The sequence below is a fragment of the Carlito syrichta genome, unplaced genomic scaffold, assembly GCF_000164805.1.
Source record: "Carlito syrichta isolate Samal-C Ts95f unplaced genomic scaffold, Tarsius_syrichta-2.0.1 Scaffold305197, whole genome shotgun sequence".
Lineage (NCBI taxonomy): Eukaryota > Metazoa > Chordata > Mammalia > Primates > Tarsiidae > Carlito > Carlito syrichta.
The window spans coordinates 364760-386189 of record NW_007249293.1 but is presented as its reverse complement, the minus strand read 5'-3'; the positions used below and the strand labels follow the sequence as shown (position 1 = coordinate 386189).

Here is a 21430-nt window from a genome sequence, read left to right as displayed (position 1 = left end):
TTTAAGAGGCAAGCAAAAGGCCTGTATGCAACAATGTCTTCCTCGTTGCTTTGAAACTGCCAAAGTTTATTATCCCTTTGAGTTAAGATTCTTATTTGAGTCAAGTAGTTTCCAGATAATCATTGATATGCTGATTTGTAGCACAGTTTGAATAATCTCATCAGCTAACAGAGAGCAAATAAATCTTTATGTATTTTGGATATTAGTATTGGATCCAAATGAGGAGTAACATAATGACACTTTAAGATCTGTGGTGGAGAAGGAGAAAGGGGAAGAACTTAAGAGAGGACTGCAATGGAAGTAACAGCTAGTGTTCATCTGTGCTTGGGGGCGGTACTTCCTGTACTCATGGCATGTATTTATGCCATGATTGACAGCTCTTAAGGAAAAAGGTTAGGGTCATGAAACAGAGCTCTCTCTTCCTTTCTTTTCTCCTCCCACCCCCGCTTTTTTCCTTTCCTTTCTTTTTCTGTAAAACTAGCTGTGATGTATCAATATTGCACCTGTCACCCTGACCGCATTGTAAAACCATCATGTAAGCAACTGGCAACGGGTGCTCAGTTTTATGAATATAGCTTGTGGGGAACTGAACATACCAAGGTAAAATAGGAAACTAGATTTTTTTTTTAATGCGAGAAAATGAGGGTATCAAGCTAAGTGATCAATATTATTGCTGCTTAAGACTTTGTATTTGTGAAGCATTTATATATGTATATATGTAAATACTTTCACTTTTTTCTCTGATCTCTAAGGAAGTGTGCTAAGTTTGAATCTGTCACAGTTTCCCAGGGTGACTCTTAGTTGAAATGTCACTGACAGCTTGTGGTTTGAACTTTATTTTTTTTTAAACTCCAGTCAGAAACAACTAGAAGCCATTAAACAGCTGCAAGAAGATGCTGTCAACCAGGAAGCTGTCCTCAGGAAGAGGCTCCAAGAAGCCAGCCAGCCGCTGGGGGACCCAAAGGAGCAGGTAAGGTGGCCCTTGACCACACTGTATTCAGGGGAAGTCTGCTCAGATGTCTTTAAAACCATGGAATAAAAATGGAGGAGGAACAAAACAAAAACAAAAACAAACAAACAAAAAGCAAAGAGGAACTGCAAGTTGAGTCCCTAGCGACTAGCAGAGAGCGGAGGAAGTACAGGGGGAGTTGTAAGAGAGGCGGTGCCAACAGCCTGCTGATGAAAGGCAACTTTGCAGAAAGAGGCAAGTTGACATCTCAGGACTTTTACCGTGGTAGAAATAGCTCAGGCATACCAAGCCCATGCAAACACAGAATTGCAGAAGTTCAGGAGAGGCTTATCACTTCCCTGAGAAGAAAAACACATTTTCAGTTTTGTGTGCATAACCAGAGTGAGCGTTTGGTTGCTTCCTTTCCTGGCCATACTGCTAAGATCCAGTATTACTATCCATATCCAGATTAAGGATCGAGATCGGGCAGCCCACTCTGCCAGTGAAAAAGCTGCGTCTTTACAGCACAAATTAGAGGAAGCAATTTCAGAGCAACGGAACTTCCAAACTATAAATACTGAATTATCGAATACTTGCCAGACGCTTGAGCAGAAGACAAGAAAACTGAAAAGTGAGTAGCAAATATTCATTTGTGCCCTGATTCAGTCCACCCTGAGGAGGTGCATAAGACTACAGCCATTTTTCTAGATAACAGCTGGGCTATTATTACTGAATCTGTGACAATGAGATGGTTTGAGAAGGCAACATTGTGGGCTTTCAGAGAGGTTTCCTTAGTGGTGGCTGGGTGCGTGGATTTAACCATTAACTTCTCTTTTTGGTTGCTTATTTTAAGCTGGATTTGTCTGTGACTTCTTTTTCTTTTAAAATTACATAAAAATTTCCAATATCTTTAAAAGTAAACAAGGAGAAAAACCTTGCGTGCATGGGATATTTGAACTTGCAAATTGTTTGCATAGTCTACTCCGATTTTATTAGCTAGTTTTTACCCGTTATGTGTTAGAAAAGGCCCTGCTTCTCTATTTTCTTTTAAGTGGTGATTTTCAGGAATTGGGCAAAATAATTATGAATTTGATGTGTAGTAACATCTTAAATATATATAAAAATTCCTTTTGAATCTCAGTGCATTCTCTATATACATATTTTGCATTTAAAATTGGAGCATTTGTCATTTTTCTGAATCTAAAAATGCATAAGCATTTACTAAGGATTTATATGAGAAAACAATTTTGTCAAATCACAGATATCACATTATTTGTAAACCAGTTTCATTCTAGAAACATAGTATGGTAAAAATAAAGCATTATTTATTTAGTCATTTATCAGACAACTGCTGTTGTTCAGCCAGTTTCTCGTGCTAGCAGTATAAATGTTCTTTTTATAGAAAGCTATTTGGTTTGGGTAATAAACAACTAAATATAAGCAAAAGGTAAACTAGAGATGAAAATTTTCAGATTTGTGTTTGTTTTGGATTTATTATATCCTTTCTACTATTATCTGAGGAAGCTACTTGAAAGTTTAAGAAATTGTCTAGTTTTAAAATAGCAAATGGTTGTTCAACATCTTATTGTTATTTTTAACATTATGAACTTGCCAGTTTTCAATATTTCTAAGTATGAGTTTATTGTGATTCATTCTGTCAGGCAATGTAAGGTATGCTTTAAATTACATAGACTATATGTTATTTTACTGTTGCTTATAGGGCATTGGAGAAGGTTTCCGTGTGACTAGAACTGTTCACATTGAAACATGAATCATAAGATATTCCAAATTTGGTTTAAGGTGTGTCTGCTTTAAACACTGTGCTCAGAGAACGAATCATTTGCTCCAGTTATGTTTATCTTTTGATTAAATCAATGTTATACCCCATGGTTTTATGAGCTGCTAAGAATTTATGTCCCTCTCTTCCCCCATGACTTCCTTGTGGTACCTTCCCGGGAGAGTCAACTTTTATTAACTTACCTCCAAATGTATGTTCTTGGTATTAGAAACTTGCTCTTGTCTTCCCAGTTAATCTCCAGGGTATAATTGATTAAAATATTGTTAAAAAGAAGAATATGAAAGCTGACATAAGTTGAATACATGTTTTTTTCTGCCTGGATGAAGTGAGGTGGACACTTCCTTTCTGTCTTGAGTTGCTTAAAACCTACCCAGATTTATGAAATCCCTTGTATTGTATCTTTTTCTGCCCAAAGAAGGCATATTTATCTCAATTTTGCTCATAAGACCATTGGTTTATGAAGATCTTTCTAATAATGCCCTAAAGTCAAGCTTGGAGAGAAGATGGAAGATTAGAAAGCACACATTATCAAAATGTTTTATAGCAGATGTTCCAGACCATAAACAAATGTCAATGAGTAGGACAGTTACCACACAAGCATCTCCTCACACATTCCACCATGACCTCTGCCTCCCCATGCTGTTTGAATCATAAGTCAGACATCTGAATTCTGAGCCAGAAAACAAAAATATTTAAACCTATTCACCTCTTCTGCAACTCTGGCTAGTTTAATAAATTTGCTAAGTATGTAAGACAATTGCTTTCTTTTTTAAAAAATGTTATTTTAGCCGGGCTCAGTGGCTCAGCCTGTAATCCCGTGCCTTTGGGAGGCTGAGGTGAGTGGATTGCCTGAGCCTGCGGGTTCAAGACCCACCTGGGCAGGCGAGACCTCATCTCTACAATAAATCAAAAAATTATCCGGGCGTGGTAGCATGCGCCTGTAGTTCCAGCTACTTGGAAGGCTGAGGCGGAAGGATCGATCGCCGGAGCCCAGCAGGTCGAGGCTGCGGTGGCCGGGAGCGGCCACTGTATTCCAGTCTGTGCAACAGAGTGAGACTCCAACTCAAAAAAAAAAAAAAAAAGTTATTTTAGATTCAAGGGGTACATGTGCAGGTTACATCGGAATATTATGTGTTGGTAAGGTTTGGGCTTCTATTGAGCCTGTTGCCCAAGTGATGAGCATAGTACCAAATGGGTAGTTTTCAATTCTTGGTCCCCTTTCTCCCTCTCCCATTTAGAAGTCACCAGTGTAAGATAGCTCTATCTAAGAAGGTTCATCAACAAATTGTGTGGGTTGGTTAATCTGAATGTTCAGATCAATGTGTAGAATGTTTGTCGGCTTGGTGGCTCAGCCTGTAATCCCGCACCTTTGGGAGGCTGAGGTGAGTGGATTGCCTGAGCCCGCGGGTTCGAGACCCACCTGGGCAGTGAGACCTCATCTCTACAATAAATCAAAAAATCAACCAGGCGTGGTAGCGCATGCTTGTAATTCTGGCTACTCGGAAGACTGAGGCGGAAGGATCGCCAGAGCCCAGCAGGTCGACGCTGCGGTGGCCAGGAGCGGCCACTGCACTCCAGTCTGGGCGACAGAGTGAGACTCTAACACCCCCCCAAAAAAAATGTTTACAGACTTAAACTAGAAATTTGTTTATGACGTTGATTAGAAATCCTGAACTTTAGGTTGAATAAATAATACTGTTCAAGTTTTCAATTGCCACCAGGACTGGGCTGATTTATGAGGTGATTAGTATGTACGCTTGCCTCGAAGAAGTGTGCCATTAGAACTGTTCAGTTTCTTGAATGGCTTCTTATATATTTTCGTTCTTCTGCTTTTAAACTTTACTTGTATCTAAGTATCTTGTTAACATTGGTAATACTGGATTGTAATGGGTGTTTTCTTTAAAAGGGAATTTTTAAAAACGTTTTTTAGATCTAGGGTATGCATATAACATGTTAGGATGAACCTGATATACAGAAATCATAGATTAATTGATTAACCCAAACTATCACCCCCTTACTATTCAACATCTCCTATCCCTATCTGACATGAAAGCTTCATTGAGTCAGCTTCATTGTCATTAAAAGACAATGAGGGAATTACCTTTAGGAGCCATAAATATTTCCTCGGGAAGATATTCTGAGAAGCTCCTTTATATCATAATTTCTTATTTGAACATAGTATCTGCACACGAACTTCATAGTTTACAGAAAGCTGTCACCTAGATGATTTCACTGAAAACTCTCTTCTAGTTTGCCGTTTTAACACAGAGGGTATGATGTGTGGGAGTCGTAAAAGCCTTAAGGCTTTGAAGATGGATGCAAGATAAAAGCCACGTGTCCTGAGCTGTCAGTAAACAAGATGATAAGAGGCCAAAGAAGGGGAGGGGTGGGTCCAGATGATTGAGAAACTTAAAGATAGAAAGTTTTGGGGTGGGCCAAGGAGAAAACTAAAGGCAATTATTGCTTGCTCAATAGCTCTCATGGGATGGGAGCCCAAGTTTTCCCAAATGAAAAATGCAGGTGTGGATGAAATAATCTAGGGAGTATAGTATGCTGATAAAGAGCATGGGATTTGAAGTTGAACAAACCTGTATTCTGACTCAAAGCCTACAAAAGAGTGACTGAGTAAAGTTGGGCAAATCTCTGTACCTCTCTGAGCCTCAGTACCCTCTTTCGTTAGATGCAGTTGTTGTGCATTATAAATAATGCAACAAATACCAAACAGTAGCTAGTACTTGGCTATAGTTGTATATGTGTTTCGCTGCAACACGCTTCTATACCATGAACTACTTCATGTGCGAATGGTAAATGAGGAATGAGCTGGCGATGTAGTGTGGAAGTTACATCGTTCCATTCATCATTTTCTTGGGAATAGGATCTGGAACGGCAGAACACTCACCTTCAGCAGCAAAGGAAAAGGCTCTTAGCTGCTGCCAGTTAGGCAGCAGGAGCCCTTTCAGCTTTATTTTGAGAAAATTGAAAGACAAGTTTCTGCACCTGGGCTTCCCTTCCCAGAGACCTGCAGCCCCAGCCCTGCAGGATCCTTACCTGCAGCAGATCTCCTCCCTCCGCAACTGCCTCAGGGGTTCACCTCCATCTGCATTTTTCTTTGTGCCCCACCTGCACTGTTCCAGTTTAAGTGTCACCGGCATTTCCATGTTCTTGTTTTGTGCATTTTCTGGTATCCTGTGAGATGCGTGTCTGAGAGATCCTGATCTCTCTAGGTGTTAGTAATTTAGTAATTGTGTTTGTTAGTACTCTGGTTACAAATGTCACATATTTTTTAGCGGTTTCTTTCTAACCCTGTGTCTCTTACAAACCCTGTGTTATTTTTGTTCTTATAATTTTTAATTCTTATTCATGTACACTTCACGTGTCAAAAAAATGTTCAGATCTTAAGTGTACTGTTCAACCAGGGAGATAAATGCACATCAAAACACAGAACTTCTATCACTCCAGAAACTTCCCTTGTGCTACTTTCTAGTCAACGCCCCTCCCCCACCAGCCCCACCGTGAGGAGCATCCACCTATCTGATAGGTTAGCTTACCCTATATTTAGAATTGAGTTATACAGTTTATACTTTTTAAAATGTATTTGTCTTCTCTTCTTTAGCATAATATTTTTTGAGTTTCATCTACGTTGTGTTTATCAGTAGTATTTTTTAAATTGTTGAGTTGTATTTCTTGGTATGAACATTCCACAATGTGATTATTTTTCCTCCTGTTATTGGTTATCTAAAGTATTTGCAGTTTGAGTTTATAATGGATAAAGTTGTTATTCATACCTATGTACAGGTCTTTGTGTGGACAAATGTTTTTATGTCACCTGGAATAAATATCTAGGCATAGAATTGCTAGGTCATAGCGTAGTTGTGGCTCCAACATTTTAAGAAACTGCCAAACAGTTTTCCATAATGTTTACAGCATTTCTCACTTCCTCCGGCAGTGTTCCACATATTCAGTATTTGGTAGTATCGATCCTTTTCATTTTAGCCAAGCTCCTGGATATTTCATTGTGATTTTAATAAGTACTTTTCAGATGACTAAAAATGATGAGCACTTTTTCATGTGCTGATTGGCTGTTGTTCTGTCTTTGTGAAGTGTCTGTCTTTTGTCCATTTTTAAATTGAATTGTTTGTCTTTTTATTATTGGATATACTTTTTTTTTTTTTTACAGATGTGTACTGTGACTAGCTTCTCTTATTCTGTGGTTTTAAATGAACCCTGATAGTTTTAATGCACAATTATACAGAACATGAGATTTTTTTCAGTAAGATATAGTGTTATGAAAAGCCATACTCCATAATTGTCAACCACCATTGATAGCTAACATTACTGTCACTCTGATACTGTTATGGTTTTGATTTTCAACAGTCAATTAATTGTGGGGCTTTTGCCTGAAAGCCACACTGTACAGTCATTTAGAATGTTGCTTTATCTCTGCTTCCTTCAGAGACAGTGTATCCAAGACACCTGGTCCCATCCTACATTGCAGATGGCAACAGCAGGGGTACAGTGGCCATTGTTTTTGCTTGCTTCTGTATAAGCCTAAATGTACTAGAGACATTATAGGTCTGACTCCAAACATGTAAAGAAGAATGCAAAAGTGAATGCAAATTGGGGTCATGAGCCAGCTTGTTTTGTCATGTGGAAAATATGGAAATAGTTGCTACACATTGCACAAAACATCTTTTGAAATAAGGTTTTCAGTTTGAATGCTTTGATATAGACTGTTTCTTAAACCCAAGATTGCCTGATGGGCAAGCAGATGGACAATTTAGACAGTCTTATATTAGCTCATTATTTTCTCTGAAACACAAGCTTAGATTGGAAATCTGAATAGTATTCTGAATTTATATTTTGGAGATACAAGACCTTGAGAAACATGATAACTGCTTCTGAAAGCTTTGGGTGCTATTGTCTGAATGTAGGTCAGAGGGAGGACAGGGCTTTTTTTCTTTGTTTTAGAGACTGGGTCTCACTCTGTCACCCAGACTGTAGTGCAGTAGCATGATCACGGTTCACCACAACCTCGACCTCTGGACTCAAGACAACCTCCCACTTTGGCCTCCCAGGTTGCTGGTCGTGCACGACCACACTCAGCTAATTTTTTTTTCTTATTTTTTATGGAGGTGAGGTCTGTCTATGTTGCTCAGACTGGTCTTGAACTCCATGACTTAAGCAGTCTTCTCACCTCGGCCTCCCAAAGTGCTAGACATAAGCTACCATACTCGGCCTTTCTTAATACAGTTAACACAGAATTTTTAAAAATCTAACCTTTATCAGAGTTCTAAGAATTAATAAGAAAAAATTTATTTACTTAGTTTAGAAATACTTGTTAAAAATGTGGTTTTTTTCTACATGAGGGAGATTTTAAAAACAAAAAATATATGCTTTTCTCCTACTAGGCCAAGTAATACTATGTCAAACATAGTTGAGACATAAGTTATTTTTACCAAAAAAAAGTCTTATAAATAAAATTTTGCATGAGTAATTTTCTATATGATTGAAGCTTTTAAAACTGTTTTTTCTGTAAAACTTTTTAAAAATTAGACACTTCTTTATGGAGTGTCTATATTAGCATTATGTTCATGACTCAGAATTCTCCAGGCTATTAAGATATAAAACTGTTGGTCTGTAAAATAAGAAGCACCAGATTTCTGTGTGTTTTGGATACCAGAGTATCTGCTGCTAATAATTTTCTCGGCTGTTGGTGATTAAAAAAAAAAAGCGGTAGCTATTAATATGCTTCCACCGAGCAAGCTCCCCCATTCTCTTTTAATTTTTGCTTTTAATCTTCTGTGGGCTGAGCAAGCAGTCAAGTTTGTGAGAATTATGTATACATTCAGAGCCCACTGCCTGAGTCGAAGTGTGAGATTTGCCACATGAATAAAGGGCATGGATATCAGTATCTATTTTGGTTGCTCAAAAGATTTGAGCTTATTTTCTGGGTCTTGGCTATATTTCAGAGTATGGGTTGTCAAATAAATAATATGTTATTATGTAAATGAAAGAGTTAAATAGGTCTTTTTCTCCCATTTCCATTATTCCAGGGGTAAGACTTCGGAAGTTACTGGGAAGCAGATTTTAGTTAACTAGAAAGACAAATATTTTTAATTTCACAAAATAGTACACTGAATTGAGCACTGTTACATGAGTCTAATCTCAGCTCCATGACTTGCCAGTTATCATTTCAATCCTCTGGGTATCAGTGTTCTCATGACCTCTGATCTACTTTAAGGATTCTGGGATTTAAGGAGTGTAATTCTAGAGCTCAAGCAGAGACTTATTGGAGAGAGGATTTTTACATCAGCAGGAGGTTGGACTCAATGACCTCTAAAATGTATTCTTATTTTAAAATTGAATAATTTATGAGTCACTTCTAGAGGACATTTCACTTACATCTATCAAAGTAAATTTCCAATACCCAAGAGTAATCATGGGTCAGCTGTTACAGGCTGCTTTTTCATCTTCCCCTACTCAGAAGTTGAGAATGCCATTCTCAGAAGTCATTGTTTTCTCTTTCCTTTCCTTCAGGCCCCACGTTGTTATAAGTTATGAAAACATTAAAGTTTATGAAACAATGAAATGCACTAAGGGAAGAAGGGTTAAAAATGGTCATATTGAGCTGGTTATTCATTCTCTTGTAGAAACAATTGAGTCACTTCGAAAGAATTTAATTGAAAGGGGACTCCATGGCTTGCTGTTTCAGGTAAAATAAAACCCCTCTATGATACGTGATTTCTTACTTTGGGGAAGATGTCCAATTGCTTTCAGGTTTTAAAGCTGATTTATAATATATAATGTCATTAATCATTATGTTAAATAAAGAAATCAGAAAAAAATGCTTTGGTGGACTTTGTTCTCTTAGACACTGAAAGCAATTAGTCAAACAAGAGCGGAGAACTTTCAGTGAGAAGGCGGATCCTGATAACATCTTCCAAAAAGAGAGAGCATTTCAGAATTTACTTTGCCCAGCCAATATATCTATTAGCAAATAGCCAGTCTTTTGTTTTAGGCACCTTCTTACAGTAAGGGTGCATCCTTCCATTTATAGCCATATGCTGAAATGTTGAGTACTCATGAGTAGGCTTTGATGGTTACTGTCTCTATTTTTTCTTTCTCTTGTTTGAATTAAACTTTTAACTCCTGTCTGTCCAGACACCCCAAGATATACTCAGTAGAGTTGAATGTACTTTTTTCCTTTGTGATGCTTGGTGAATCTCCTTTTTGTTCATAAACGAAGAACATTTCATAAACAAGGGAACAGCAAGGTTGGCACTGAAGGAAGAGGATGGAGGGAAAAAAAAGAAGGGTGATATTGGCATGTATTTGCTTCCAGGGCATAATGCAGATTCATTCGTTTAAGCAGGAAACAAAAAATTTGCTCATGTGGCATCAGAGTGGCTGAAAAGCCTTTTACAACAAGCTGAACTGGAAAAACTTCCATATTTAAAGATGCTTTAATCATCTCCAGAACTCCAACAAAATTTTCTATGATAACTATGACAGATATGAATCTACCTCTTAGATGAAGGCCACAATTTGATTGCTATAAAATTTTCAGACACCATTCTCACTACTCTGAGTTATGTCTCAGACAAGCATCTTTAGCCTCTGCCTAAAGATTTCAGCGATAAAGCCATTCAGTTTCCTGTTCCTGATTTTTAGATTTCAGCCCTAGATCGAATAATGGGTAAAATATAACGAGAAGTTTACACTTACAATTTGTGTTTTCTTAGAGTAGAATACAAGTTCAAGAACTGGTCAGTTTCACCCACTTTAAGTAGAGTCATATCTTCTATGAAGTCTAATGTGTTTTGTATCTTCGGCCCTTTCATTGTTGTGTCTTTGAATACACTCTACCGTTTTCTCATGACAGAGCTTTTTAGATGAGGAATTTCCTCACTGTGATCCCCTGTCCTGCACAGATACAACTCAACAACCTCTTCAAGAAAAATTGGTAAGTGCACACTTTTTGAAATGATTATGTAATTGTGAGTCAACTACTATGCCAAAATAGAAAGCTAAGTCCAGTGTGTATTAGTAGCTTTAGAACACTAAACTATATTGCTTTCATCAAAGGACTATCAGGTGAGGCAATGGATATGAATTCTTTTCTTTATTTACCACACACAATCCTGGTGGGTCCTAAGAAATAGCAATATTAAAATTTTTAAAAATTTCACTGTCATGAAGAATAAAATAACTAAGCTTGTCTCTCACCTATTACTCTTTCCTTAATGTATTTGTTTATATCAAAGTGTCAATTACTTGGAATTGATGATGCTAGCATTCTGGCAAATTACTGAACTGTGATATTTAAATAAGAATTATCATTTACTCATATGGCATACCTTTTGAACAATCATGTGAAAGCTTTTTTACTCAGCATAATTTATTTTCTTCCTGATCTCTCTCACATGTTCATTTGAGACTAGTGATATTATTTTTGCCTTTAAAAATGAAGAGAATAGATTATGAAATACACTGTTAGATTCCTTTAGACATCTAATAATGCTTGATTTCTGTTCAGAAGCAGTGTTGCCACAACTTATATAGTGGTCAGGAAGCAAGAATACATCAAACACTCCTGACCTTGAAACATACATGCTGGTACACACCTCTGCTGGGTAAGCATGGATAGCCCCTCTCCAGACATAGCTGGGGGTGGGGTGCTTTTTGAAAGGGAAATAATTAATTAGAATCCTATTTGTATAGGAAGAATTGTTGAATACTTGGATATTTATCCCTGAATGTAGCCTATCAATATTTATTTGAGCACCTGCATTGCACAAGGCAACATATTGCGTATAATAAAGAATAAGTCCAAAAATAACCCACAGATAGGAAGACAAGGTCTGGGCTTTTTGAAGTAAGACAAGACTCCGTAGAAGTGAGAGCTGAACCAAGCCTTAAGAGATAGTTTGGATTTAGAAAAGCAAAAGCATGAAAAAAAGTATTCTAGTGGGTAAGAATGACATGAGCAAACAAAACAAAAATTTAAAAATCGAGAATGCAAAATGTCTTAAGTGTTTGAAAAAGAGTCAAAGGTGGCCAGATCATTTTAGAAACAAGAGGATTCAGCCAGGTACATCGTCTCTCGCCTATAATCCCAGCACTTTGGGAGGTGGAGGCAAGAGGATTGATTGCCTGAGCTCAGGAATCTCTGCCAGCCTGCGCAACATGGCAAGACCTCATCTCCACAGTAAATCAACAAATTAGCCAGGCATGGTAGCACACACTTGTAGTTCCAGCTACTTGGAAGACTAAGACAAGGATTGTCTGAGCTCAGCAGGTACAGGCTGCAGTGGCCGTCAGTATGCCACTGCACTCCAGCCTGGCCGACAGAGTGAGACTCCAACTCAAAAAAAAAACACACACACAAAAACCAAAGAATCAAGAGGATTCAGATTGAGATACAGTAGAATGTTAGTTTGGAGAAGGAAAAAACAGGTTGTGAGTCCAATTGTGGACTATTACTCAATACAGGCTAAAAACAAAGAGCTTTATTCTAGGAAATGCTTAAAGTAGTTACATTTTCTCAGCACAGCTTGGATGTGTTTCAAAGCAAAAGTTAATGGCTGGTTCCAAAATGACAAAAGAAATGAGATGATTATCTAAATAAATTTAAGAAGGCATAAAGAGAAAGTAGAGCAACTTGTGAAGCATTTAAAAGAGAGGAAAGTATTGACACTATTCATGGGGATGTCCATTTTGTGTTAGACAATAGATTAGTGCTTTATGGAGATATTTTGTTCACAATAACTCAGTGACCACAACCACCAGCAACAGTGGCAGCACTTAAAGAGAGCTTGCTGTGTGTCAGGCACAGTTCTGTGCTCCTAACATATGTATCAACTCATTTAATCCTCACCACATCCATATGACATAGATGCTAATTATTTTTTATTTTATTACTTTTCTTTTAGATTCAGGGGTACAGGTATAGGTTTGTAACATGGATATATTGTGTAATGGTAAGATTAGGGCTCTAGTATACTCATTGCCCAAATAGTGAACATTGTACCCAAAAGATAAATTCCTTTTTTTTTTTTTGAGTTGGAGTCTCACTCGGTTGCCCAGGCTGGAGCAATGGTATGCTCACCACCACCCCAGCGTTGAGCTGCTGGGTTCCAGCAATCCTTCTGCCTCAGCCTTTCAAGTAGCTGGAACTATAGGTGCGCGCTACTGCACCCAGCTAGTTTTTGATTTATTGTAGAGACGAGGTCTCACCAAGTTGACCGGGCTGGTGTCAAACCTGCAGGCTTAAGCAATCTACTCACCTCAGCCTCCCAAGGTGCTGGGATTACAGGCTGAGCCACCAAGGCCAGCCGAATTACCATTTTAAAGATGAGGAAGCACAGGAACAGTAAGTTAGTAATTTGCCCAAAGTCATCTATCACTTTATATATAAGTAAACTGAGGCGCAAAGTGGCTTAGTTATTTATTCAAGATCACACAACTGGTAAGTGGCAGAGTCAGAATTTGAGCTAAAAATTTCTAATTGACTCTAAAGCCTATTTATTTTTTCCCCATTAACCTCTGCTGCTTCCTATACTCAAAAACACACATGACAAGATAATTTCCCCAAATGAATGGTTTCTCATTCTAACCTGCTTTCTGTGCCACTCTTGGACGGATTCTAATCACAATGTCTAATACTTTTCTCTTTGGGAGGCTGCAAAGTTGTTCTATAAAAGGTCAGATAGTAGATATTTTTGTTTCTGCTGTAACTACTTAACTTTACTGATACATCACACAAGCAGCCATGGGCAATATGTGAACAAATGGGTGCAACTGTGTTCCAATAAAACTTTATTTACAAAACAGGCAGTTGACTGGATTTTGCCAAATGACTGTAGATTGTTGTTACCTTTAGTTGCTTAACGTGCAAAGGTTTTCTGGACTTCCTCACAATTTTTTTCTTTTTTAAATATTTGCCATTTCCACCGCCCTGTGACACCTACATTAAAATGTTAACAGAATTGGGTTAACTTCTGGTTTTTAGAAATGGTTTGATGTTTCAAGAGGGGAAGAGTTTATGCTTTGATGTAGTTTAAACCAGAAATTAATCTCAATTTTTATTCTTTCTTGTTCTATTGCAGATGCCTTATCTCTGGATAGTCTTATAGCGATTCCAACACTGGAGCTGAAACCTTCCTCATGTGTAGCCAACCAAACCCATACTTTGCATGAAAGGCCTACATATGGAGAAATAAAGGATGGTGCTTTGGATGTGACAAAACAACACAAGTAAGTTAAAAGAGCAAAATTTACTTGCCCTTCTCTTCATGGGTGGCCTATTCCCATTTCCTAACATTTTCATTTGTTAGTATATTAGTCCATTTTGCATTGTTATAAAGGAATGCCTGAGGCTGGGTAATTTATAAAGAAAAGCAGTTTATTTTGGCTCATAGTTCTGCATGACACTAGCCTTCTGGTGAGGCCTCAGGAAGCTTTGACTCATGGCAGAAGGCAAGGGGAAACAGCGTGTCACATGGTGAGAGCAGAAGCAAGAGACTGAAGGGGGCACAAGTCTATTTTAAACAATCAGCTCTCATGTGAAATAGAGTGTGAACTCATTTATTACAACGGGGAAGGTACCAAGCCATTCATGAGGCATCCGTCCTCATGACCCAGACACCTCCCACTAGGCCCCACTTTCAGCACTGGGGATCACATTTCAACATGAGATTTGGAGAGACAACCATCCAAACTATATCGGTTTGATTAACATATCCTGAGATAATAACTATGTATGTGTGTATGTATGTATATATGTATATATTTATGTATTTATTTATTTGAGTCAGTTTCTCACTCTTGTTACCTAGGCTGAAGTGCAATGGTCTGATCGTGGCTCACCACAGTCTCAAACTCCTAGGCTCAAGCCATCTTGAAGCCTCAGCCTCTCCAGTGGCTGGGACGACAGGCGCACACCCGGCTAATTTTTTGATTTTGTGTCTAGAGACAAGGTTTCACTATGTTGCCCAGGCTGGACTCGAACTCCTGGGCTCAAACAATCCTCCTGCCTCGGCCTGCTGAGATTACAGGTGTGAGCCACTATAATAACCAGCCATAATATCCTTATTATGAAACTTTTGCTGTGGAACTTCTCTAACTTTCTGAAGTTTTACAGTTTTAAAATAAAGACATGGCTGTAGTTGTCTTGAAGTGTAGTTTCCTTGCATTTTAAAAAATTTCATAATATCCATTCTAAAATTTAAAAGACAAATTAGACTACCTAAGATGTTTTCCAGTTTTAGGGACTATACTTCATACTACTAAGTTAACTTAGGTAGTGTTTGATCATACTTTTATTCCTTTGACACACAAGGTTAACGAGTCTTTGGGAACCGATTTCTGTTCCTGCACTCCCTACTCTCCTTTTTAAGTTCACATAATGATCTTCCAACTTAAAGGAGAAAGCAAACTCACAAATGAACTGTTTTTGCCTACTATACCCTCGACATGACATTTCTGACACCAGATGTGTGATTTTTTCCATCAAGGGATTTTCTACACACCAACCAGTTTTCCAGCAGACACCAAATGAGTGCCCTCTAATTCAACTCAGTTCTGATACTCTTTACCTGGAGATAGTGTCAGATAACCCCCATAAGTTACGAGCTCAGTCCCACAAGCCTGCCCCTCACTTCAGGTGCCAATTGTGAGTCCCACGTTGTGACCTATTCTTCTGACCTACTGGCTAAAAATTGGGGGTTCCCATGAATCCCTCCTCAGGTTTAATTAGCTTTCTAGAGTAGCTCATAGAACTCAGGGAAATACTTAACTTGTATTTACCCACTTATGACAAAAGACATTTTAAAGGATACAAATGAACAGCTAGATGAACAGATACATTGGGAGAGGTTTAGAAGGGTCCTGAGTGCAAGAGAGTCTGTCTCTGTGGAGTTGGGGTACACCACCCTCCCCATATGTGGATGTGTTCTTGCCCATCAACCCAGAACTCCCAGCCCTGTCCTAGGAGTTTCATGGAAGCTTCATCAAATAGGCATGATTGATAAAATTGGTCATTGCTGATCAACTCAGCCTGCAGACCCTCTTCCCACCCAAGAGATTGGGGATAAAGACTGAAAGTTCCAACCCTGTAATCACGGGGTGGTTTCCCTGGTAACCAACCTCCATCCTGAGGTTGTCCAGGAGCCCACTGAGAGTCACCTCATTAGAGCAAAAGATGCTTCTTCACCCAGGAGTTCCAAGGGATTCAGAAACTCTGTGACAAACACTCCTATCACTCAGAAAATCACAAAGGTCTTAGGAACTCTGTGACAGGAGCTAGAGTCAGAGACTAAATATCAGAACAAAAGATTTTCCTAGCGCCCCTAACTAAAAGGATTTTAGAAACTCTGTCTCAGGAACTAGAAGCAGAGACCGTCATATCAACTATATACTGCTAAATTAATTTAGTCAGGTTTTGATCCTATTTTTATTTTTTTCACATTCAAGGTTAACAGGCGTTTGTGGACCACCCCTGTCCCTGCCCCACCTCCTTTTTTGAGGCTCATTTGTCCTCACCTGCCCTTCTAAGTATCAGACTAATCTTCCTTAGGAAAAATTCAGAAATGTCAGTGGCATTTGTGAGGACCATGTACATCCATAAAATTTCCTTCCTGTATTGAGAGTGAGGAAGGATAATTTTGAATTGCAAATTCTTCATTTTCATTTTTGACTGGATTTTCTGTTGTTTGTAACCTCTCTCTGATGGAGATGAGAGCTCTCTCTCATTATGTCTTACTTAAGCCATGAACTTAATTAGAAATTTGATAAAATTGGTAGGGGAGTGGGAACTATGTTATAGTTTAGTATCTGCTAAAATTTTCAGTTTTTCCATCTGTAGTAAATAACTCCAACTTTTAACTGCCAGGTGTCCAGACCCCACAGGTGGCCCTGACCCAGGAACAGATCTTTCAGGTTGCATCAAGATGAACAATGACCCGTGTATGGAAGTGAGTACTGGACTAGATTTCAATTTCAGCATTACCATATTCTGATCCCGTTCTATGGATATTCTTTTTTTCTTTCCTTTTCTTTCTTTCCTTTTCTTTCTTTCTCTCTTTCCCTCTTTCTCTCTTTCTTTCTTTTTTTCTTTCTTTCTTATGAATATTCTTATAGCAAGTATGAATGTGACACCATAAACCTCAGATGCATGAGAAATAGCAACCTTTAAAGTCAGAAAATTAAAATTCAGTCATTTGGGGGCTTTCTACCTCCTGTATAGTATAAACTCTAGGTTATATAACCAAAAGATTTGGATAAAGTGTATAGACTTTTTGTTTAAGAGGCAGACTGGTTTGGGACCTAAATTCACCAATGTCTATCAGAAGTCTCAGGTCTCACTGATTCTCTAAGAATTGAGGTTAGGGCTAGATCATATTTGAGGGGATGGCTCTTTGTCAAGACCACAGAACAGGGCCATGCCCATAAAGAGTAATCAGGTACTAAATGATGAAATCAGGTACTCATGCCACTTCTCTACCCAAGAAGAGGATAACACTAAGTGCCTTGAGAAGGTCACTTGGGTCAACTCTCTAGATCAGAAGTCCTCAACCTTTTTGGCATCAGGGACCGGTTTCATGAAAGACAATTTTTCCACAGATGGTGGCGGGGTGGAGGGATGTGGAGTCAAACAACACTGCTAATGTTAATCTGTATTTGCAGCTGCTCCCCAGTGCCAGCATCACTGCCTCAGCTCCACCTCAGATCATCAGGCATTAGATTCTCATAAGGCACATCCAGATCCCTCACATGCACAGTTCACAATAGGGTTTGTGCTTATATGAGACTATAATGCCTCCACTAATCTGACAGAAGTGGAGTTCAGGCAGTAATGTGAGCAACAGGGAGTAGCTGTAAATACAGAGGAAACTTTGCTTGCTCGCCTGCCGCTCACCTCTTGCTGTGTGTGTGGCCCAGTGACCCAGTTCCTTGCAGGCTGAAGAGTTTGGGGACCCCTGCCCTAGACCATTGACGTGTGACTTGAGTGCCTTCCTTGACCTGCAACCTGAGACAATTCTGTTTCAGGATCTGGCAGTCCGTCATTCTTCTTTGTCTTTTAAAAAATATCTTTATTAAGATATAATACACACACCAAACAATTCATTAATGTAAATTGTTCAATTAATTAACTTTCAGTATATTCACAGAGTTGTACAGCCATCACCGCAATCAGTTTTAAACCATTTTGATCACTCCAAAAAGAAACTCCATACCAGTTAGCAGTCTCTTCCTATTTTCCCCTCCCCCACGTGCTTATCTCTAGGCAACCACTAATCTACTTTCTGTCTCTATAGATTTGCCGATTTTGGACATTCCATATAAATGGAATCACATAACACTTTACCTCCTGTGCCTGGTTTCTTTTACTTAGCATAAAGTTTTCAAGGTTCATTCATGTCATAACATATATCAGTACTTCATTCATTTTAATGGCCAGATAATATTCCATCGTATTGATATACCAAATTTGGTTTATCTGTTCATCAGTTGATGGGCATTTGAGTTTCTATTTTTTGGCTATTGTGAATAATGCTATTATAAACGTTAGTTTATGTTTGTGTGCAAACATGTTTTTAATTTTGTGTGGTATATACCTGAAATTAAATTACTACATCTTATACTACCTCTATGTTTATTGTTTTGAGAACTGCAAAATAGACTTTGGCAGAGGCTATGCCATTTTATATTTCCACCAGCAATGTATGAGGATTCTAATTTCTCTGCATACCCACTGGTACATGTCTATCTTTTGGACTACAGTCATCTTTGTGGGTGCAAATTGATATCTCATTGAGGTTTTGATTTGCATTTTTCTAATGAGTAATGGTGTTGAGCATCTTTTCATGTGCTTGTTGACCATTTCTGTATCTTCTTTGAAAATATGTCTACTCAGATATTTTACCAATTTAAAAATGGATTTATATTTCTTTTTACCATTGAGTTTTATGACCTGTTACTATTCTTCCTTTTAAGTGTGTGTATCTGACATTTTTCCCCCATTCACTAGTACCTGTCTTACTGAGTAACTAAGAAAAAGAAAGAAAAAGGAAATGATTTTATTTTGCTATTGCATAGCAGTTCTTATGAAGTTTCAATAAAGGAAGTTGAATTTGGAAGCTTACAGGATGTTGGGTTATTAGTAATTTCCCTTTTATCTGGCACTAACTTCACTAAGAAGAAGGAAGAAACAAAGATTAGTTGTGCACCAAGAGCTTTGTAGGAAAGCATTTTCACATGCCATACTACTAATCCTCACTACAACTTTGAGTGGTAGATATTCCCTGCTTTTTATACATGAGCAACTGAAGTTGACAGAGTTAAAAACTTACCTAAGATCACTCAGCTAGTAAGTCATAATTTCAATTCAAATTCAGATTTGTCTAGCTTCAAATGATAGGCCCTTTTCACAACCACTGTTCGTATACCAAATTTAGATATTTTGATCTTAATAGTCACTCATAGTTTTCTGGAAAGTGGAGTTTTGGCGAAGAAATGTGCTACCTTATATTTCTAACAGGACTTCTTCATTCTGTCTCATTAGGATATGTGACTGAGTGGTTTTCACCATGGTCTTGATACCCCTTAAGGAACAGGAGTTAACAGGGTTCATGCTAGAAACTCTTGTCAGATGCTCCTGAGGAAATGTATAGGTTCTCTGTAGGTTCCCTGAAGGTTTTTCATTCTGTATTCTGTACCATTTCTTCTGTTGTACCCCGGAACTAGCCTGTTGGCTGTCCTTTGTGACCGATTACACCAGTTTTCAACCTGCTTCTTCTAGGTCTCAGCTCTGTGGGAGAAGCCCGGCACCCATGCAACCCAGGTTTATCTTGGGTTGGCCTCTGTGTGACTCTGAAAAAGTCATGTTTTCAGGCCTCCATTTCCTCATTGTTCAATAATCCCACTTAGGAAAAGAACTGTAGCTGTACTCTCCACCTCCTCCTCTGGTCCTTTGAACAACTCCCCACCAGCCACCCTTTTATATGCTCCCTCACTCCCCTGTCTCTCAAGCTAGTAGAAAGTTCTTCTAGAAAATGCTTTTTTGGCCATTGCCAGGCCATTGTGGCCATTGCCTTCCTAAGCTATGGTGTGGCCATATGTTCTTTGAGTTATGGCCAGGTCATGTTTCTTAAGCTTTGGCCCCCTCCCCTACCTTGGGGAGATGAATCTCCTCTTTCTCTCTCAAATTTACTTTCTAAATAAATTATATTTTCTAATCTAAAAAAAATAAAATGCCTTTCTTTAGAGAAAAATAATTTTTAGTAATTTTACTAATTTTTAGTAAATTTGCCAATTTTACTAATTTTTAGAATTAGTTTTATTAGTAATTTTCTAAAAATGCTTATTCTAAGCATTCTTATTAGTAATAATAGCTGCAGGAAATTCAAATAAAACAGATCAAAATTATAAAAAATATAATCCATATTCATTCCAATGGACCCCCAAATGATGGTGTTTTCTTAACCCATTGGCTTTAGATGATGAATTTTGTCATTCTACAGCCTTATGGCAAACAACTTGACCTGGTATTCAAGTTCTTCTATAATGTTGTTACAACCTACCTTTCTACCTTTATTTCCCCATCACTTCCTATGGTTGTCCCAGTACGTCAACCAAGCCAGGTAGCTCATTTTGTTGGAATATATCACATAAACTTGTTTGTGCTGTTTTCTTTGCCCAGAATAATGTATGCTTTTCCATTTATCAAAATTCTATTAGACTGTCAAAGCCCGTTTTTAAGAAACACAATAAAACTTTTATTGTGGTAGCATGAAATGTTGACAATCTAGCACTTCCAGTCCTTCTTGGGGTGAAAAATTATAATAGATTAGAAGTAGGAAGGTTAGGTTTTTCCCTGGGCTGACCTCTGTATGGTCCAGAAAAGTCATGTTTTCGGGCCTGAGTCTCCTCACTTCTCAATGACTCCACTCAAGAAAAAACTAATTCATGCCCTTCTTAGAGACCTCAGTAACTCTTTGTTCCCCTTCCCTTGTCGTCTGCATTCTGGTTGCATCATAATTACCCATTTTCTTATATTTATTCCTGTATTGCTGGAGAGTGCCCTTATTTGACCTTTCACCAAGTACATCTAGCATCCTACATAGATTTGTGTTCGGTAGCTGCCCATTCATATTTTTTAAATGCCTATTTATCTATTTTATACTCAGTGCTTTCTGGAGGGTCTCTTTAAAACAATGAGAGCAAACACTCCGTTAATGTACTGTTTTCTGACTTCTTTCTTGGACTCATGTTCCTAAGGACTTGAGGTTCACTTTTTCTTCCTTCCCCATATTCTCAGAGGAAGCTATCTTCTAGAATGTTTCTCAGAAGGGACAATGTAAGATAAAAGTGAACATTAGTATTCATAAGAGAACCTCTGAGAGAGCAAAGGACTCTAACAAGATGAATGACTCAAAAAGAACATCTCATAGTAAAATAATTTGGAGCTCATTTGGAAACATTCTTGATGAGATGAGTTTCTTTACTGATTCAGTGGGTTCATTTATTTGGGATATTTTGGTGAAGTTAGGAAAGAAAGAAATACATTATTTCCTATTTTTTTTTTTTTTTTGAGTTGGAGTCTCACTCTTGTCACCCAGGCTGGAGTACAGTGGCGCGCTCATGGTCACTGCAGCCTGGGCTCAGGCGATCCTTCCACCTCA

General features: G+C 38.3%; 1 protein-coding gene across 1 annotated transcript in view; it reads left to right on the top strand.

Moving 5' to 3' along the window:
- Positions 1-881: 881 nt before the first annotated feature.
- LRMP (lymphoid restricted membrane protein) overlaps positions 882-21430 on the top strand; it is a 50734-nt gene continuing 30185 nt past the window's right edge. Inside the window, exons 1-7 of the mRNA XM_008061296.1 lie at positions 882-970; positions 1418-1580; positions 9398-9459; positions 10630-10710; positions 11284-11380; positions 13856-14003; positions 16639-16720. Of these exons, the coding sequence (XP_008059487.1) occupies positions 16697-16720 (24 nt within the window). The 5' untranslated portion in view covers positions 882-970; positions 1418-1580; positions 9398-9459; ... (2 more) ...; positions 13856-14003; positions 16639-16696. The remainder of the gene's footprint in view (positions 971-1417; positions 1581-9397; positions 9460-10629; positions 10711-11283; positions 11381-13855; positions 14004-16638; positions 16721-21430) is intronic.